Source organism: Herpailurus yagouaroundi, unplaced genomic scaffold (genome assembly GCF_014898765.1).
Source record: "Herpailurus yagouaroundi ecotype Mexico unplaced genomic scaffold, PumYag 67428, whole genome shotgun sequence".
NCBI lineage: Eukaryota > Metazoa > Chordata > Mammalia > Carnivora > Felidae > Herpailurus > Herpailurus yagouaroundi.
In genome coordinates this window covers 42339-62766 of record NW_024420241.1, presented here as the reverse complement: position 1 = coordinate 62766, position 20428 = coordinate 42339, and the positions used below count along the sequence as shown (strand labels likewise).

Genomic DNA, 20428 nt, shown 5'->3' with positions numbered 1-20428 from the left:
ACAAGCTACTAAGTAACTACTGATTAATGAAGAAATCAAAGAAAAAAATAAAAAAATACATGGAGACAAATAGGAATAAAAGTATAATGGTCTAAAATCTTTGGGATTGAGCAAAAGCAGTTCTAAGAGGGAAGTTTATATAGAGGCCTACCTTTTAAAAAAAACAATAAAACATCAAAGAAACAGCCCAATCTTACACCGAAAGGATGTTAGAAAAGTAGAACAAAAAAAGGCCCAAACCTAGCAGGAAGAAGGCAATAATAAAATTAGGGTGAAAATAAATTAAATAAAGGTTAAAAAAATAGAAAAGATCAATGAAACCAAGAGCTGATTCTTTGAAAAGGTAAACAAAATTGAAAAGCCTCTTACAGACTCAGTTAAAAAAGGAGAGTTTAAGTAAATAAGAAATGAAAGAGGAAAAATAACAACTGATGGCACAGAAATTCAAAATATTTTAAAAGAATAATTTGAAAAGCTGTATTCCAGTTATTTGGGCGACCTATAAGAGATAATTAAATTTCTAGAAACATACAATATTCTAAAACTGAATAAGGAAAAAATAGAACATTTGAACAAATAAATCATAGTAATAAAATTGAATTGCTAGTCAAAAAATTCCCATAAAACAAAAGTTCAGTATCAGATGGTTACAGAGGTAAATTATACCATTTGTGTGTTTACAGGAGTCAGTTTCTCTGTACTTTGCTTCTGGTGACACCTCATGTTCTCCTGTTTCTTGCACCTCTAGTTTACTGTGAGTAACTGGCCAATCTGGCCCATCAGCCCCTCTTTCTATGACTTGGTGTTATATCCACTGCACCTATGATGTTGAGAGAGACAGAAAGTATGAAGGAGATGCCTTGTGTCTTTCCATTGGTGACATAGAGTGAGCTATCGCGGGTCTGTAGGTTTTCCCTGGTGTCCTCAATCCAGAAATACCACACTATGTACTTGCCATACACAAAATAGGCTAGGCTAAGGAGTTCCTGCTCTTGTGAGTCCTCATGAAATTTGGTCTGAGATCTCAGGAGATTTGACCTTAGATCTCAGGAGATTTGCTCCTAGATCACTGGAGTTCTGTCATCAGGGAAAGGTTTGCTGTTTTCTTTGGGGTCAGGACAGACACAGAATGTTCTGAAGGTTCCAAAGCATGGAAGGATCAATTTGAGCCTGTGTGTGTGTTCAGAGGAGCTGGATTCTGTACACATTTCTTCTCCCCAAACCTCCTGACCACTGATTACTGTCACCTCTACTCAACCATGCATGATGGACCATCCAGCCAATTCATCCCTATTTCAGTGGTCCATTTTTACCTTCACTGTGCCTAGAAGGCTGGAAGTATGAGGGAGACACCTTGTGTCATTTTCATGGTGGCATCTGGGACCATTTGTGGGACCCCACGTTTTCTCAGTTGTCCCCAGCCCAGAAATATCACAGCCTGCCTATTTACCCTGCACAGAAGAGTCTAAGCTAGGAAGTTCCCACTGCTGCCAAGTTCCAATGAGATTTGGCTTTAGATATCTCCAGATTTGGCCCATTTCATGCAAGGTCTGTCAACAGGGTAGAGGTGGCTGTTTTCCTCAGGGGCAGGTCAGACAGACTGCCCTGAGGTCCCAAAGCCTGAAAGGATCATTGGGAGCCTGCCTGTATGTTCAGAGGATCTGGCTCCTGTGAATTTGACTTTTTGCCACACCTCCTGACCTCTTGTTTCTATCACCTCTCAGTTAGGGTGAATAACTGGCCACTAGGTTCATTTGTCCCTATTGTAGTTCTCCATTGTTAACCCCACTGAACCCAGGATGCTGAGGGAGGCAGAAATTATGACAGGAACATGCAATTTTTCAGTGTTGTTGGCATCTGTGGGAGTTCATGGGACCCTAAGTTATCCCACCGTCCCCTATCCAGGATAGTACCAGCACTGCCTAATTACCCTTCACAAAGGCGGCTAGGCTAAGGACTTCCTGCACATGCCAAGTTCCTGTAAAATTCCACCTGAGTTATGAGACATGGCCTTAGATCTCATGAGATTTGTCAACAGGGAAAATGTGGCTCCATTTTAGGGGGTCAGGACAAACACAGACTTCCCTGAAGTGTCCCACATCTGGAAAAGCTCTCTGGGAGTCTCCTTGTGTATTCACAGGAGCCAATTCCTGTGCACATTGCTTATCTCCACACCTTCTGCCCTCCTGTTTCTTGCACCTATAGTTTACTGTGAACAACAGGCCAGTCTGGCCCATCAGTCTCTCTCTCTCTCTCTGGCCTGGTGTTTCAAAAACTGCACCCAGGATGCTGAGAAAGATGGGAAGTATAAAGGAGACACTTTGTGTCTTTGTGCTGGTGACATGGAAGGTGCTACTGTGGGATCACAGATTTTCCAAGATGTCTCCAATCCAGAAATATCACAGCCCTACCTACTTACCCTGCCGAAAAGAGACTAGGCCAGGAATTTCCCATTCCTGCCAAGTTCCCGTGAGATTTGACTCACATTCTCATGAGACTTGGCTTAGATCTCTAATGATTTGCCTTTATGTCACCCGAGGTCTGTCAACAGGGAGGAAATTGATGTTTTCTTTTGGGGCAGGACATAGACTGCCCTAAAGGTTCCATGGGCTGTAAGAATCAATGGGAGTCAGTCTGTGTGTTTGAAGGAGTCTGATTCTGTACACTTTGCTTCTTCCCACACTTCATGCCCTACTGTTTCTATCACATCTAGATTAGGGTGAATAACAGGCTACCCAGCCCACCCATCAATATTTCAGTGGTGTGTTGTTACTCCTACTTTACCCAGGATTATGAGAGAGGCAGGAAGTATGAGCGAGACCCTTTGTGTCTTTGTGTTCATGGTGACTGCTGGCATTTGTGGAGCAGCAGGTATTCCTAGGTGTTCCCAATCCAGGAATTCCCCAGCCCTTCCTACTTTCCTTGCACAAAGGAGACTAGGCGAGGCAGCTCCTGCTAGAGCTGAGTTCCAATGAGATTTGGCCTTAGATGTTTTGAGATTTGCCCCTGGAGCACACGAGATTTGGCAGTAGGAAAGATGTGGCTGCTTCTTTGGGGACAGGAGATACATAGACTTCTCTGATGTGTCCAAAGCCCGAAAAAACTCCCAGGGAGTCTGTGGGTTCAGGTACTCCCAGGTGTCTCCAATCCAGGAATTTCCCAGCGCTACCTACTTACACTGCACAAAGAAGGTTAGGCTAGGGAGGTCATTCTCCAGCAGAGTTCCTGCAAATTTTTCTCATGGTCTTGTGAGATATGGCTTCATGTCTAATGAGATTTGCCCCAAGATCAAGTGAGATCTGGTAAAAGGGAAGGGGTGGCTGCCTTTTGGGGTTGCAAGACACACACAGATATCCCTAAGGTGTAGAAAGCCTGAAAAAGCTGTCAAGGAAACTACCTGTATGTTCAGAGGAGCTGGCTTTTGTGCACATTGCTTCTCCATACACTATTCTTCTCATACTATTCCAAAGAAGAGAAGAAAAACTTCCAAATTTATTTTACAAGATCAGAAATACCCTGATACCAAAATCAGACAAAGACACTACCAAAAATAAACAAACAACAACAAAACAAGCCAATATCCCTGATGAACATCAATGCAAATTTCACAACAAAATATTAGCAAACATAATTCAATAGTACAATAAAAGGATCCTTATTCATAATCAAATTGAATTTATTTCAAGATTCAAGCATACTTCAATATTTGGAAATGAATCAATGTGATATATCACATTAATAAAAGAAGATTAAAAATCATATAATCATATAAACAGATGCAGAAAAAGCAATTGACTAAATACAATATCCATTCATGATAAAAACTCTCAGCAAAGTGGGTTTAGAGGGAATATACCTCAACATAATAAAGGCCGTGTATGGAACATCCACAGCTAATATCATACTCAATGGTGAAAAACTTAAAGCTTCTCTTCTAAGATCAGGAACAAGACTAGGATATCTACCATCACCACTTTTATCTGACATAGTACTACCCATCCTAGCTGCAGTAATCAGACAAGAAAAAGAAATAAAAGACATGCAAATTAGAAAAGAAGTAAAACTATCATTATTTGCAGACATGATATTATATGTGGAAAACCTTAAAGACTCCACCAAAAAAAAAGTATTAGAAGTAATAAATGAATTAATTAAATTTTAAAGAAATAAAACTAACATACAGAAGTCTGTTGTGTTTCTATGTACTAATAAAGTAGCGTAAAGATAAATTAAGAATAAAAAATTTCATTTAGAATTATACAAAACAGAGTAAAATACCTGAGAATAAATTTAACCAAGGAAGTGAAAGACTTATCCTCTGGAAACTATAAGGCATTGATGAAAGGAATTGAAGATGACACTAACAAATGGATAAATATATTATGCCCATGGATTGGAAGAATTAATATTGCTAAAATGTCCATACAACCCAGAGCGATATACAGATTCAATGCAGTGAGTATCAAAATATCAATAGCAATTTTCACAGAAGCAGAACACACAATCTTAAAATTTATATGGAACCACAAAGGACCTCAAATAGCTAAAGCAATCCTGAGAAGAAAGAAGAAAGGTGGTATCAAAATCCCAGATTTCGAGTTATAACACAAAGATATAGACATCTAAACAGTATTATACTGGTATAAAAATAGACTCCTAGACCCATGGAATGGATAGAGAGCCCAGAAAGAAACCCACATTTATATGGTCAATTAATCTATGAAAAAGGGATATACAATGGAGAAAAGACAGTCTCTTCAATAAATAGTATTGGGAAAACTGGATAGCTACATACAAAAGAATGAAACCAGAGCACTTTCTCAAATTGTACACAAAATAAAACTCAAAATTAATTAACAACATAAATGTGATACCTGAAACCATAACAATCCTACAAGATAACATAAGCAGTAATTTCTTTGACATCAGCCATAGAAATATGTTTTTACATTTATCTTCTCAGGTAAGGACAATGAAAGCAAAAATAAGCTATTGGAACTATGGACTATGTCAAAATAAAAAGCTTTTGAACAGCAAAAGAAACCATCAACAAAACAAAATGGCAACCTACTGAATGTGAGAAGATATTTTCAAATGACATATCTAATAAGAGATTAATATCCAAAATGTATTAAGATCTTATACAACTCAACAACAAAACACCCCCAAAGAATTGGAAGTTAAAAATGGGCAAAGGACCTTAATAGATATTTTTCCAAAGACATATAGATGGCCAAATGATACATGGAAAGATGCTCAGCATCATTAATCATCAGGGAATGCAAATCAAAACCACAATGAGATATCTCCTCACACGTGTTGGAATGACTATTATTGAAAATAGAAGAACTAACAAGTGTTGGTGAGGATGTGTAGAAAAAGGGAACACTCCTGTACTGTTTGTGAAAATTTAAATTGGTACAGCCACTCTGGAAAACAGTATGGAGGTTTCTCAAAAAAAATTAACAACTCTGGAATCACCAGTTGTTGCTGAGAATGCAGAGAAAGGGGAAATTTTTTGCACTATTGGTGGGAATGCAAAATGGAAAACATTATGGAGGTTCATAAAAAAGATAAAAATAGAACTACCCTATGACCCAGCAATTTCACTATTAAGCATTTATCCAAAGGATGCAAAAATGCTGATTCAAAGGGACATATGCACCCCAATGTTTATAGCAGCACTATCAACAATAGCCAAAGTGCAAAGAGCCAAAATGTCTATATGTCTATCAACTGATGAACAGATAAAGAAGATGTGGAATATATATATATATATATATATATATATATATATATATATATATATAATACTACTTGGCAATCAAAATGAAAGAAATATTACCATCTGCAACACGTGGATGGAACTAGAGGGTATTATTTATGCTAAGTGAAGTCAGTCTAGAGAAATAAAATATAATATGATTTCACTAATGTGTGGAATTTAAGAAACAAAACAGAAGAACATAGGAGAATGGAAGGAAAAATAAGATAAAAACAGAGAGGGAGGCAAACCATAAGAAATTCTTAAATACAAAGAACAAACTCAGGGTTGCTGGAGGGGAGCTGTGTGGGGGATGTGTTAAATGGTTAATGGGTGTTACTGAGGGCACTTTTGAGATGAGCACTGGGCGTCATATGTAAGAGACTAAGAAGATGTGGCATATATATACAATGGAATATTATTCAGCCATCAAAAGGAATGAAATCTTGCTATTTGCAACAGCATGGATGGACCTAGAGGTTATTATGCTAAGTGAAATAAGTCAAAGAAATACAAATACTATATAATTTCACTTATATGTGGAATATATAAATCAAAACAAATAAATAAAAAAGCAGAGTCAAATATAGAGAACTGGTAGATTCCAGAGAGGAGGTGGATGGAGAGATGGGTGAAATAGTAAAAGGGGATTAAGAGGTACACACTTACAGTTATAAATAAGTCAGAAATGAAAATTACAGCATAGGGAATATAGTCAATAATATTTTAATAATGTCGTATGGTGACTACACTATTATGGTGAGCATTGAGTAATATATAGAATTTTCATGTTAATATTTTGTAAACCTGAAGCTAATACAAGTTGTATGACAATTATACTTCAATAAAAAAGTAGGGACTTAGCCAGCAATGCTGATCAATTGTCACATGTGGCTGCCTGGTCAAAGGGGTTTTGTGGAGGACAAGAAAGACTTGTTGCCTCTCAAATTCCATCCACATCACATCAGAATATTAGTTATTGGTTTATGCCCTAATCTCTGTGGACTCCTCTCAGAAAATGCAAATCTTTAGAGGAAATGTACAAAAAGGGTTTATCTCTCAAACTTAGAGTAAATGTTTCAAAATCTCTATCACAAAAGACAATGGATGCATGTTGGTGCTGAGAGCTAGAGGACTGTAAGGTATGGGATTGAGGCTGTTCTCTGGCTGGGAGGTCTCTTTGCATCTTATCCCATAAATCACCTGGAATCTGATATTTCAAATTTTGACTCAATGAAGTCCAGTTCTAAAAGATTAACAGTATTTTAACCTACTCTTTTTACATAGAGGAGGGTGGCAGCTAGTTTTATTTTCTACAGACACTGTTAGAAAAGAAATGAACTTTGAGTCACCTGGGTGGTTCAGTTGGTTAAGCATTGGATTCTTGGTTTCAGCTCAGGTCATGATCTCACAGATCCTAAGTTGGAGCCCCACGTTGGACTGCACTGACAGCGCAGAGCCTACTTGGGATTCTCTCTCTTCCTCTCTCTCAGTCCCTACACCCCTCTTAAAAATAAATAAACTTTTGGGGCTCTTAAGTGGCTCAGTCAGTTAAGTGTATGACTTTAGCTCAGGTCATAATCTCATGATTCATGGGTTCGAGCCCTGCATTGGGCTCTGTGGTGACAGTTCAGAAACTGGAGCCTGCTTCAGGTTCTGTGTCTTCCTCTCTTTCTGCTCCTACTCTGCTTGCACTCTGTATCTCTCTCTCCCCCCACAAAAAAAAAATAAAATTTTAAATAAAAGTAAATAAATAAATGTTTAAAAAGGGAAAATAAATGAACTTCGACTAGAGTATGCTACATTGAGTCAGACTTGAGGGTAAACATCCTGAACGTGAAGAATACTAAACTCTGCAGGAAGCTGTGACGTCATCTTTTCCAGAGACCCTAAAAGGCCATCATCCATTTCTCTTTTCTTAGTGTATCCAGGGCTAACGAGCAGAGTAAGAAATTGCAATGACTTTTCTGGCTTTGTAGTTGAAGATCTTATGAAACTATTTATTTACTTACTTACTTATTTTAGTTTTTATTTTTTAATATAATTTATTGTCAAATTGGCTAACATACAGTGTGTAATGTGTTATCTTGGTTTTTGGGGTAGATTCCCATGGTTCATAGCTTACATACAACACCCAGTACTCATCCCAAGTGCCCTCCTCAATGCCCATCACCCATTTCACCATCTCTCCAAACCCCATCAACCCTCAGTTTGTTCTATATATTTAAGGTCTCTTATGGTTTGCTTCCCTCCCTCTCTGTTACTATTATTTCCCCTTCCTTTCCCCCATGGTCTTCTGTTAAGTTTCTCAAGATCCACATATGAGTGAAAATATATGATATCTGTGATTATTTGACTGACTTATTTCATTCAGAATAGTACCTTCCAGTTCCATGCACGTTGCTGCAAATGGCATGACTTCATTATTTATCATTGCCAAGTAGTATTCCATTTCAAATAATTAATGTGCCACTCAGAGGCCTTCATGAGAAGACAACTGGCCTGGTCAATCCCAGTCTAAGATCTACTTGAGGGAGGAACTGAGGTGGAAAGAGTGAGAACAAGGAACATCTTACCAACTCAGAAGTGGAAACCAGTACTCTTTGGTTTCTGGAAAATAAATAACATCAACAAAAACAAACAAACAAACAAGTAAACAAACAAACAATAAACAACAAAGAGACAATAACCCAGAATGATTATTTGGAAGGGGTAATGGAAATAGTTTTGAGTAACTCATTTCTTTTGAGCTCATTCTTTCTTTATGAGCAAGGACATGGAGGGAATATTTGGGAAGGAGTGTGTGTGTGTGTGTGTGTGTGTGTGTGTGTGTGCTGAAGTAACTGTGTGAGTGCATATGTTCATGGAAATATGTAAGTGATAGAGAACTCATATGTGAGTGTGTATATAAGCATAGGTAGGTTTAGGTTTAGGTTTAGGTGATGTGATAAGAGGCATATATGAGTGCATGTACATGGATATAGCTAGGGGCTGGAATGTAGCTGTGCTTATGAATAGAAGTGTGTGTGTTTGTATGTGTGTGTGTGTGTGTGTGAGAGAGAGGGAGAGGGAGAGAGAGAGAACATATGTGTGTGCCCGAGCTTGTATATGGGCATGAAATGTGAGTGTGTGAGCTTAAGTAGAGGGGTGTGTGGTGTGTATATGAGCATAAGGGTTTTATGTGTGATTGCATGTGCATGTTGGTGGAAATGTATGTGGATATTGATGCACACACATGTGTGCGGTGTGTTGTGGGAATGGTATGTTGTGGGAATAAAGTAGAAGCATAAGTGAAAGTGAGTATATAATGATAAAAGTGTAGTAACAGAGGTATGCACATCCATAAATGTGTACATGTGAGAGCATATGTAAAGATAGATATATGTGCCATGCAAATGTGTGTGAGAAGGCATTGGAGTGGTTGTGCTATGTGGGATTGTTAAGCAGCAGCATATAGAGTAGGTCTTTGTGTTCCTGTGTGAGATGCATGTCTGAGACTTTATCTTTGACTCTGTTTGGGTTTTTAACCTTCTAAAAGCATTCATTGAATATTCACTATGTAAACTGCCTTGGTGGGCACTCAGTAATCAAATGTGGGTGTGTGAGAGGGGGGAGATCTGTGTAGCCCTTAAAAACCTACTATTAGTGCATATTTTTTTCTCCTTTTCCTTATTTAGCCTGTCTTTTCTTTAAAAAAACATTATTTAAATTTAAGTTAGTTAACATACAGTGTAGTCTTGGTTTCAGGAATAGAACCCAGTGATTCATCACTTACATATAACACCCAGTACTCATCCCTACAAGTGTCCTCCTTAATGCCCATCACCTATTTAATCCATCTCCCACCCACTTCCCCTTCAGCAACCCTCAGTATTTAAGAGTCTCATGGTTTGCCTCTGTCTCTGTTTTTATCTTTTTTCCTTCCTTTCTCTTATGTTCATCTGTTTTGTTACTTAAGTTCCACATATGTGTGAAATCATATATTTGTCTTTCTCTGCCTGCCTTATTTTGCTTACAATAATACACTCTAGTTCCATCCACGACGTTGCGAATAGCCTGTCTTTTCCGATGCATGGAATTCCTAAAAGCTAGACATGGTGGGGCAGAATGTTCCATAGGTTTTCACTTTATAATTATTCATTAAATTACACATAATTTATACATTTTTGTATAAGGTAATATTTCATAATTGCGTAAATAAAAATATTTTTTAAGAATTTAAAAATAAAGAATAAAGAAGGTGTGGATGACAGAGAGGAAAAGGGGACACCCACATAGCTGCCTTCCAAGAAAGTGACAGTAGTGTTGGCCATAGCCCAATCAATCATGAAGGAAGTGTGGCAGAAGTTTCTTTCATTGTCATTGTGTTCAGGCAGCAGGTAACTTACACCTTACTCAGACATACATGCTTCTTAAGTTTCAGGCTGTTGACAAGCCTAGGATTTATGTCCATGCATTTCAGACTTGGGTCTGCCCAAAAGAATTTGCTTTTCATTACTGACCAAGCCTGGGGAAGGCCTTGGGTGCTCAAGCTAAAGGAAGGTTTTCTGCTGGATAACTTCCCTCTCCAATTCTGATGAATGCCTGGAATCTGTGCTTCTTTTGCCTAAAGTTTTAAGCTTTCTTTCTGTATCTTTCCTACCTAAAATAAAACAGAATGGTGTCTCTATTCTAGGAATATTAGAGAGAGGGAATTGTATATATAATGAACCTTAGCAAGACTTGTATAGGCAGCTTTGCCTTATTCCAAAAGCCTCTTGCAGAAGGAACCGCTCCAGTCTCCCCCATCCCTGTCCATTCCCATCATACTGAGGGGTGGAGATGTCCTACTTAGGCTTGGCAATAATGAGAGTATCATTGTAGAAAATAAGGTGTCATAACTGGATCTGTGTTCCATTGCTAAGTTTGAGCCTCATTTTCCATGAGGAAGGTGGAGTTGGGCCCATGGAGAGCTCCCACCAGAGACCTGGCTAACCAGCCTCCCAGAGTTTGTCCTAGGAGGGGTGAAGTAGGAGAGGAAAAATCTGTAAAGTCATGAACTAGTGAGACAAACACTTGCAGACCACATTGCTGACAGTTTTAGATGTGTTTTCATCTTCTGTCTAACCTTCAGTTCTGATCATGTCACTCTCCAGCTCAAAAGCACTCGATGGCTCCTCTTTGTCTACAGGATAGTCTAAAATCATTTACTAGACTCTAAACTGACATTCCTGATCTACCTCTTGTACTTTCCCTCCTTGTACCCTGTACTCCAGTGATTCAATGTTTTCTTAGAGGCACCTGGGTGGCTCAGTCAGGTAAGCATCCAACCTTGGCTGCAGTCATGATCTCACAGTTCGTTAGCTAGAGCCCTGTGTCAGGCTCTGTTGGATTCTCTCTCTTTCTCTCTATCTCTCTCTCTCTCTGTCTTTCTCCCACTCTCTCAAACAAATAAACATTAAAGAGAGAGAGAGAGAGATCGTAGGAATATCTGAGGGCTAAGGTGATGCATCCTGATATTGTATCCAATATATTTAACAGATAAAAGCAAACCCTCTTATCTCCCCAGTCTGGCCTGACACAGGAACAAAGTATCCCAGAACACTCTAGGTCCACACCACCTTGGCTTCAGATAGTTTGCTAGGGCACCCCTGGTGCAGACAGCTCTGGGACCTCCAAGCTGAACTTTGCTTTGGATCTAGCTGCACCACGAGGGTGTTCCCTGTGCAAAGCCCCACAGGAACCTCCAGCCCATGCCCACCTCAGTTCCAGCCACCCTTCCAAGTTACCCCTGCACATAATGCCTTAAAACACCCTTGCCTGTGCAGGCCTAAGCTCTAATCATGCAGCCAAGGCATCTCCTGTACTATGTGCCCTGGGAAATCCCATCTTTCACCCACTTCAGTTTCAGGTATTCTGCCAGGGCACCTTTAGTGTGGAGTGTCCTGGGACACCCTAGCTTGCTTCCACTTTAGCTTGAGATGTCCTGACAGGGGACATTTTGCATATAGCCCAGGGACCACACTGACTCTTGCCCAGTGAATTTTTGACGATACTGCTAAGGATCCCCCTGTGTAGATTGACCCAAGAACACTTAGCATAATCTTGCTTTTGTTCCAACTGCCCCTCCAGGCCATCCTCTGCCGTGAGTCCTGGAACACACTGGTTTACACCCTCTATAACTTCAACTATCTTGCCAAGGAGCTCTCTGTGTGTAAAGCCTCGGAACCTCCCTAGCTTGCAACCATTTCAGCTTCAGCTATCCTGCCAGAGCACTCTCTGCATGGAAAAGACCAGGACCACCCAGCTTACACAATTCCCCAGGTCCTGATCCACTAGGGCACCCCATCTGCAGAGCACCATGGACACCTGACTTGAACTTGCATCAGTTTCAGCGGTCTTTCCAGGGTGCCCTCAGCACATAGAACCGCAGAAAAACCCTGACCTGCACGTATATAAATGTTAGCTGACCTACCAGGGTGTCTGCTGCATGGATAGTCCTGGGATCCCTGAATTGCAACCACTTAAGCTTCAGCTCTCCTGCTAGGGTGCCCTCTGTGTATAGAACCCCAGGACTATCTGACTTGTAGCCACTTCAGCTTTTGCGACTCTGCCTGGGTGCTTACTGTGTGGACAGCCCCGGGATCCCCCTAGATTGCACCTACTTCAGCTTCAGTTGTCTCCCAGAGTACCCTCTGTGTAAAGAAACTCAGGCCATCCTGGCCCACAACGTGCCTGATCTTCTGCTGCCCTGCCAGGGCACTCTCCATGCAGAGCCCAGAAAAACCCTGGATTACACCCACTTCTGCTTCAGGTATTTTGTGAAGATCCCCTCAGCATGTAGAGCCTCTGAACATACTGGCTTGCATACCCTGTAGTTTTATCTTTTCATTCCAGAGCACCTACTATGTGGAGAGCACCGGGACTCCTCAGCTTGCACCCACTAAGGTTCAGGAATCCTGCCAAGGCACCTTCTGAGAGTAGAGACTTAGGACCACACTGGCCCAGGCCCACATCAGCTCTAGGCGTTACACTGGGACAGCCTAACCTAGATTGCTGTACAACTTCCAGCCCACACCAGCCACAGTTCCGGTAAGACAGTAAAAGTCACCAACACACACAGTCTACATAGGGGTCAAGTGCAAATAAGACCATTTATTTAGAAGAAAGAGAATTTCTGCCTAATCTATAGAAGCAAACACAGAAAGTCAAGCAAGTGTGGAGACAGGAATATGTTCAAAAAGAAAGAAAAATACAAAACCTCAGAAAAAGGACTAGATAAAATAAAGGTAAGCAATATCCCTGATAAGGAATTTAAAGTAATGACCACAAAGACACTCATCAGGATGGAGAGAAGAGTTGAAGTATTCACTGAGACCTTCAACCAAGAGATATAAAATATAAAAAAAAACACAATTAATTAGAGTTGAAGAATACAATAACTGAAATGAAAAATACACTAGAAGGAATCAGCAGTAGATTATCAGATGCAAAACATACCAACAATATGAAAGATAGGACAATGAAAAGTACCAAGCTCAACACCAAAAAGAGAAAAGAATACAAAAAAAGTGGGGATAGGTTAAAGGACTCTTGGACAATATCAAGCAAGAAAATATTCACATTACAGGGGTCTCAGAAGAGAGAAAGAGGCAAAAAAAACTTACTTGAAGAAATCATAGCTGCAAAATTACCTAACCTAAGGAAGGAGATAGACATCCACGTTCAAGAATCACAGAATTCCAAACAAGATGAACACAAGTAAGTTTACACCCTGACACATAATAATTAAAATGCCAAGGGTTAAAGGTAAATAGAGAATCCAAAAAGCAGCAGAAGAGAAGCAAAATGTCATGTATGAGGGAAACCTAATAAAAACTATCAACTGATTTTTTACCAGAAACTTTGCAGGCTAAAAGGGAGTGGCATGATACATTAAAAATGCTGAAAGAAAAAATATATATAACAAAGAATAGTTTACTTGGAAAGGTTATCATTCAGAATTAAAGGAGAGATAAAAATTTTCTCAGACAGACTAAAGGTAAGGAATTTATCACCATTAAACTGGCTTTATAAAAAATATTAAAGAGACTTTTTTTAGTTCATATCTTTTATTAATCCATATACAATTACTTGTCTTCTGGTTTGTTAAAGCAATAGATCAGACAACATTTGCCACAATAATGTCTGTCAAAGTGTCTGATGTTAAGAACTCCAGTACATTCATCTGAATGGCACTCCTGATGAAGGCTACTGATTTCGCCATTTTCATCCACCTTATAGTACTTCAGGACAACCAGCTTAACTTTCTTTATGTTTTTTCTTCTTGGGAGTAGTGAAAGACTCCTCTTCCTTTTCTTAGTAACACCACGAAATCTCAACATAAGATGAAGAGTGGACTACTTTTTAATGTTGTAGTCAAAGTACATCCATCTTCCAGTTGCTTGCCAGTGAAGATCAGTCTCTGATGATCAAGAGGAAGTCCTTCTTTATCTTGGATCTTGGCCTTTACATTTTCTATTGTATCTGAGGGTTCAATCTCAAGAGTGATAATCTTCCCCATAAAAGTTTTCATGGAAATCTGCAACTTGCCAGCGGTTCCACCTGAGGTTGAGGGAAAAGAAGAGAAGGATCAGGCCCAGGGACACAGGAGAGGGCACTGAGTAGGCTGCTACCTGGAGAGTGGCCAAAGCATATGTAAACATTTTTAAGTGGAAAAGAAAAGTCCATAATAAAACATAAAAACATTTAGGAATGAAAATATGTAACATATGACAGCATACACATAGAACATGGAAGAAAGAGTTTAAAAAATATTTTTTAATAATGTGTTTGAACTTATATGACCATCAAACTAAAATAGACTGCTATATACTTATAATGTTATATACAAACCTCACGGTAACTGTAGACCCAAAACCTAAAATAGATACAAAAAAAAAAAAAAAAGGAGAAAGAAAGCCAACATAACACAACAGAAACTGATCAATTACAAAGAAAGAGAGCAAGAGAAAAAGAATAGAGAAAATCTACAAAACAATCAGAAAATGTAAACAAAATGTCAAGCAATACTTACCCATAAATAATTATGTGTAAATTATCTAAATGCTCCAGTCAAAATCCATAGGGTAGAAGAATGGATTAAAAAATACAGGACTCATATTTATACTGCCTATACTGTTTTTCATATCTAAAAACAAATACAGACTGCAAGTAAAGGTATGAAAAAACTCATTTATTATGTAAATGGAAGTGATAAAAAAGGGAAGGATAGCAATATATCAGGCAAAATAAACTTTAAACCGAAGACTGTAACAAAAGACAAAGAACTGCACTACTTAATAATAAAGAGATCAATTCAAGAAGATGATATAACAACTGTGATTATCTATGCACCTAACATTAGAGCACTCAAGTACATAGCGAATAATAAAGGACATATAGAGAAAAAAATACATTAATAGTAAGATATTTTAACAGCCCACCTACATAAATGCATATATCATTAAGGCAGAAAATGAAAATATAAGGAAGTAGTCTTTTTGAATGACACATTAGACCAGATGAACATAACAAACATATACAGAACATCCCGTTTAAAGATAACAGAATACATATCCTTTTCAAGTGCACATAGAACATTCTCCAGAGAAAATCACAAGCCTAAATGAATTTAAGAAGTTTGAAATCATAGCATGCATCATTTCTGGCCACAGCAGTATAAAATTAGAAAGCAATCACAGGAGAAAAAATGGAAGCAACACAAACATGTGGAGGCTAAACAACATACTACTAAACAACAAAAGGGTAAATGAATAAATGAAAAAAATACATGACAACTTAAGAGACTTTTTTAATGTTTTTATTTATTTTTGAGAGAGAGAGGGAGTGAGAGAGAGAGCGACAGAAAGCAAGCGAACACGAGTGGGGGAGGAGCAGAGAGAGAGGGAGACACAGAACCTGAATCAGGTTGCAGGCTCCTCCAAGCTGTTATCCCAGAGCCTGATTCAGGGCTCAAACCCACAAACCACAAGATCATGACCTGAATGGAAGTCAGATGCTTAATAGACTCAGCTACCAAGGTGCCCCCATAGAAGACTCTAAAGTACAGAGGAAAAACTGAGGATTGCTGGAGATGAGGTGGGTGGGGAGATAGGGTAAATGGGTGATGGGTATCAAGGAGGGCACTTGTTGGGATGAGCATTGGGTGTTATATGTAAGTAATGAATCACTCGGCTCTACTCCTGAAACCAATACTGCACTGTATGTTAACTAAATTGAATTTAAATAAATAAATTAAAAAAAAAATACATGGTGACAAATGAAAACGAAAATGCAATGGCCCAAAGTATTTTGGAAGGAACAAAAACAATTTTAATAGGGAAATATATAATAATAAAGGCCTACCTCAAGAAAGATGCAAAAAGCTCAAGTAAAGATCTAAGTTACATATAAAGGAACTAGAAAAAAGAAGAATAAGCAAAGCCCAAGATGAGTAGGAGGAATGAAATAATAAAGATCAGAGCACAGAGAAATGAGAGACCAAAAAAAAATCAATGAAATCAATAGCTGATCCTTTAAAAAGGGTAACAAAATTGATAAAAACTTAGCCAGACTCATCAAATAAAAAAAAATAAAGAATAAAGGAAAAATAAAGAAAATGACTCATATTAAAAAAAAAAATCAAAGGAGAAGGGGGCAAGACTATGGAACAGCATAGAAGTTTTTGTGCATCTCTCATCCCTGAAATGTAGCCAGATCAACACCAAACTATCCTGCACACCTAGAAAACTGATTTGAGGATTAACACATCAATCTTCACAGGTTGAACCACAGAACCACAGAACTTGGCAGGTATGTGGCATGGAGAGGTGAACTTGGGGACAGAGAAGCCGAGGAGGGCAGGGAACTGTTTTTGCCTATGGAGAGATGACAGAGATGGGGGAGAGTACAGGAAATGCTGCCCCCTACCCTCCCCAAAAGCAGCTGGAGAGGAAGAAGAACAGTGGACACAGACACAAGGGACTGAATAAAAAAGGTAGAAAGGAGAATGGAGAGGGTTTAAATTCCACTAAGACTCTATAAACAGGGGGAGTGCAGATTCTGAAACTCCACAGCTTGATACCTGGTGGTTCTCTGGTAGGAAGGGTGAATCTACCTGGTGGTTCTCTGGCAGGAAGGGTGAATCCCCAGGATCAGAGAACAAGGTCCTTGGGTGTCCTTGGGCCACACAGGGAGAAGTAGTTCTCCAGCTGGGAGGACACTTGGTAGAGGCTGTGTGGCCTTCCCACAGCCAAAGTTCCCATTGGATGATGAACAAGCACATTCACTGGTGTTTGAACAAGGATGTTAAGGTTGAAGCCTGGAGCCAGATGTGTGTTGTGATTTACCATAATCCCTGAAATGCAGCTGCTACAGGATTGTGTGAACTTTTTCTGGGGCAGGCTGGCACCTGGCCACAGTCTTTGGACATTGGCAGCAGCACAGTCACATGAGTGTTTGTGGGGGCAGGCCAGCAACTGGCCATTGCTAGGTGAGACCTTCCCCCAGAGGCTCTGAGTGGGCCAAAGCTGCAGTCCCTCAGAAGTGAGGGGTAGGGAAACACAGAATTATCTGAGATAAAACTCAGGAGGCAGGTGGCAGTCTGATGGCTTCGTCACAGACAGTGTAAAGGGGGGAAGTGGATGGAAGCTGGAGACAAAGGAGGGGTGCTTGATTACAGGTGGGGGAAAGCACAGAGTCCTGATACTAGACTGGGTGGCTGGGTGATGCCATTTGCACTCCTCCAATGCAAGTGCATACATGCCTACATGCACCACAACAATCCACCCCAGTAAGGTAAGCAGCACCATCTAGTGGAGAAAAGAGCTGCCCAACTGGGCGATCCATGCTCTTGAGGAACACCACAAATCTCTCTGCCTGCTTAGTTTACAGACTATAAAGTGCTACATAGTTTGATTTCTAGGGGAAATTGGATGTAATTTCAATCGTATTTCATTCTGTTTGTTGGTTCATCTATTCAATTCTTTTTCTCTTTTCTTTTCTTATTCTTGAATACAGAAAAATAAAAAAATATTTTTATTTTCTATCTTTATAAAAATAATTGTTCTTTAATTTTTTTCTATTATGTTTTTCACTTTTTTGTAAATTTTTTAAATTCTAATTTACTTTCATTTCATTTTATTCTATTTTATTGTATTCAGTTTTTTTGAATTTTCAAATGTTTTCTTTCTTTTTTCCTTTCCTTTTTCCTTTCCTTTACTTTCCTTTTTTTTCTCTATTCTATCAAGCTTCTTTCATCAAACAGACCAAAACACACCTAGTATCTAGCATCTTTAATTTGTGTTTTTTTTAATATTTAAATTTTTATTTCTTTAATTTATTATTTCCTTTTCTTCCTTCAAAATGATGAAGTGAAGGAAGTAAACCCAAAAGAAAGAACAGGAAGAAATGACAGCCAGGAACTTAATCAACACAAATACAAGCAAGATGTCTGAAACATAATTTAGAATCATGATAATAAGAATAGTAGCTGGAGTTGAAAATAGGATAGAATCCCTTTTTGCAGAGATAAAAGAAGTAAAGGTAGTCAGGATGAAATTTGAAATGCTGCATTTGAGGTGCAATCTCAAACAGATGCCATGGTGGCAAGTATGGATGAAGGAGAGCAGTGAATCAGCGATATAGAGGACAAACTTATGGAGAATAATGAAGCAGAAAAAAAGAAAGAGACTTAGGCGAAAGAGAACAATATAAGATTTAGAGAATTAAGTGAGTCATTAAAAAGGAATAACATCAAAATCATAGGGGTCCAAAAAATGAAAAGAAAGAAAAAGGGGTAGAAGATATATGTGAGCAAATCTTAGTGGAAAACTTTCCTAACCTGGGGAAAGACACAGACATCAAAATCCAGGAAGCACAGAGAACTCCCAGTAGATTTAACAAAAACTATCAAGAAGGCATATCATACTAAAATTCACAAAATACTCAGGCAAGGAAAGAATCATGAAAGCAGCAAGGGGAGAAAAAGTCCTTAACCTACGAGGGAAGAGAGATCAGGTTCACAACAGACCTATACACAGAAACTTGGCAGGCAAGAAAAGAGTGTCAGGATATATTCAATGTGCTGAATCAGAAAAATATGCAGCCAAGAATCCTTTATCCAATAAAGCTATCATTCAAAATAGGAGTAGAGATAAAAAGTTTCCCAGACAAACAAAAGTAAAACAGTTCATGACCACTAAACCAGCCTGCAAGAAATTTTAAGGGGGACTCTCTGAGGGGAGAAAAGAAGGAAAAAAAAAGACAAAAGTAACAAAGACTAGAAATGACCAGATAACACCACCAGAAACTCCAACTCTACAGACAACATTGCCATTATGCAATAAATTAATAATTTTCAGTACTCACTCTAAATGTCAATGGACTCAATGCTCCAATCAAAAGATATAGGGTAACAGAATGGATAAGAAAACAAGATCCATTAATATGCTATTTACAAAAGACCCATTTTAGACCAAAAGACGCCTTCAGATTGAAGAGGATGGAGAACCATCTCTCATGCTAATGTCAACATAAGAAAGCTGGAGTAGCCATACTTATATCATACAATCTAAATTTTAAAATAAAGACTGTAGCAAGAGATGAAGGAAGGCATTATATCATAATTAAGAGGTCTATCCACCAAGAAGATCTACAAATTGTAAACATTTATGCTCCAAATGTAGAGGAACACAAATATATAAATCAATTAATCACAAACATAAAGAAACTCATTGATAATAATATCATAAAGTAGGGGACTTCAACTCCCCACTTACAACAATGGACAGATCATCTAAACAGAAAATCAACAAGGAAACAATGGCTTTGTTTTTTTTTTTATTATTATTATTATTTTTTATTTATATATGAAATTTATTGTCAAATTGGTTTCCATACAACACCCAGTGCTCATCCCAAAAGGTGCCCTCCTCAATATCCATCACCAGCCCACCCCTCCCTCCCACCCCCCTTCAACCCTCAGTTTGCTCTCAGTTCTCAACAGTCTCTTATGCTTTGGCTCTCTCCCACTCTAACCTCTTTTTTTTTTTTCCCTTCCCCTCCCCCATGGGTTCCTGTTGAGTTTCTCAGGATCCACATAAGAGTGAAACCATATGGTATCTGTCTTTCTCTGTATGGCTTATTTCACTTAGCATCACACTCTCCAGTTCCATCCACGTTGCTACAAAAGGCCATATTTCATTTTTTCTCATTGCCACGTAGTATTCCATAGTGTATATAAACCACAATTTCTTTATCCATTCATCAGTGGATGGACATTTAGGCTCTTTCCATAATTTGGCTATTGTTGAGAGTGCTGCTATGAACATGGGGGTACAAGTGCCCCTAGGCATCAGTACTCCTGTATCCCTTGGATAAATTCCTAGCAGTGCTATTGCTGGGTCATAGGGTAGGTCTATTTTTAATTTTCTGAGGAACCTCCACACTGCTTTCCAGAGCGGCTGCACCAATTTGCATTCCCACCAACAGTGCAAGAGGGTTCCCGTTTCTCCACATCCTCTCCAGCACCTATAGTCTCCTGATATGTTCATTTTGGCCACTCTGACTGGCGTGAGGTGATATTTGAGTGTGGTTTTGATTTGTATTTCCCTGATAAGGAGCGACGCTGAACATCTTTTCATG

At 38.9% G+C, this 20428-nt stretch overlaps 1 protein-coding gene across 1 annotated transcript in view; it reads right to left on the bottom strand.

Annotated features, from left to right (window-relative positions):
* Positions 1–13835: 13835 nt before the first annotated feature.
* LOC121024997 (ubiquitin-40S ribosomal protein S27a-like) overlaps positions 13836–20428 on the bottom strand; it is a 30388-nt gene continuing 23795 nt past the window's right edge. The window contains 2 exon segments of the mRNA XM_040467331.1: positions 13836–14165; positions 14168–14347. Of these exon segments, the coding sequence (XP_040323265.1) occupies positions 13873–14165; positions 14168–14347 (473 nt within the window). The 3' untranslated portion in view covers positions 13836–13872.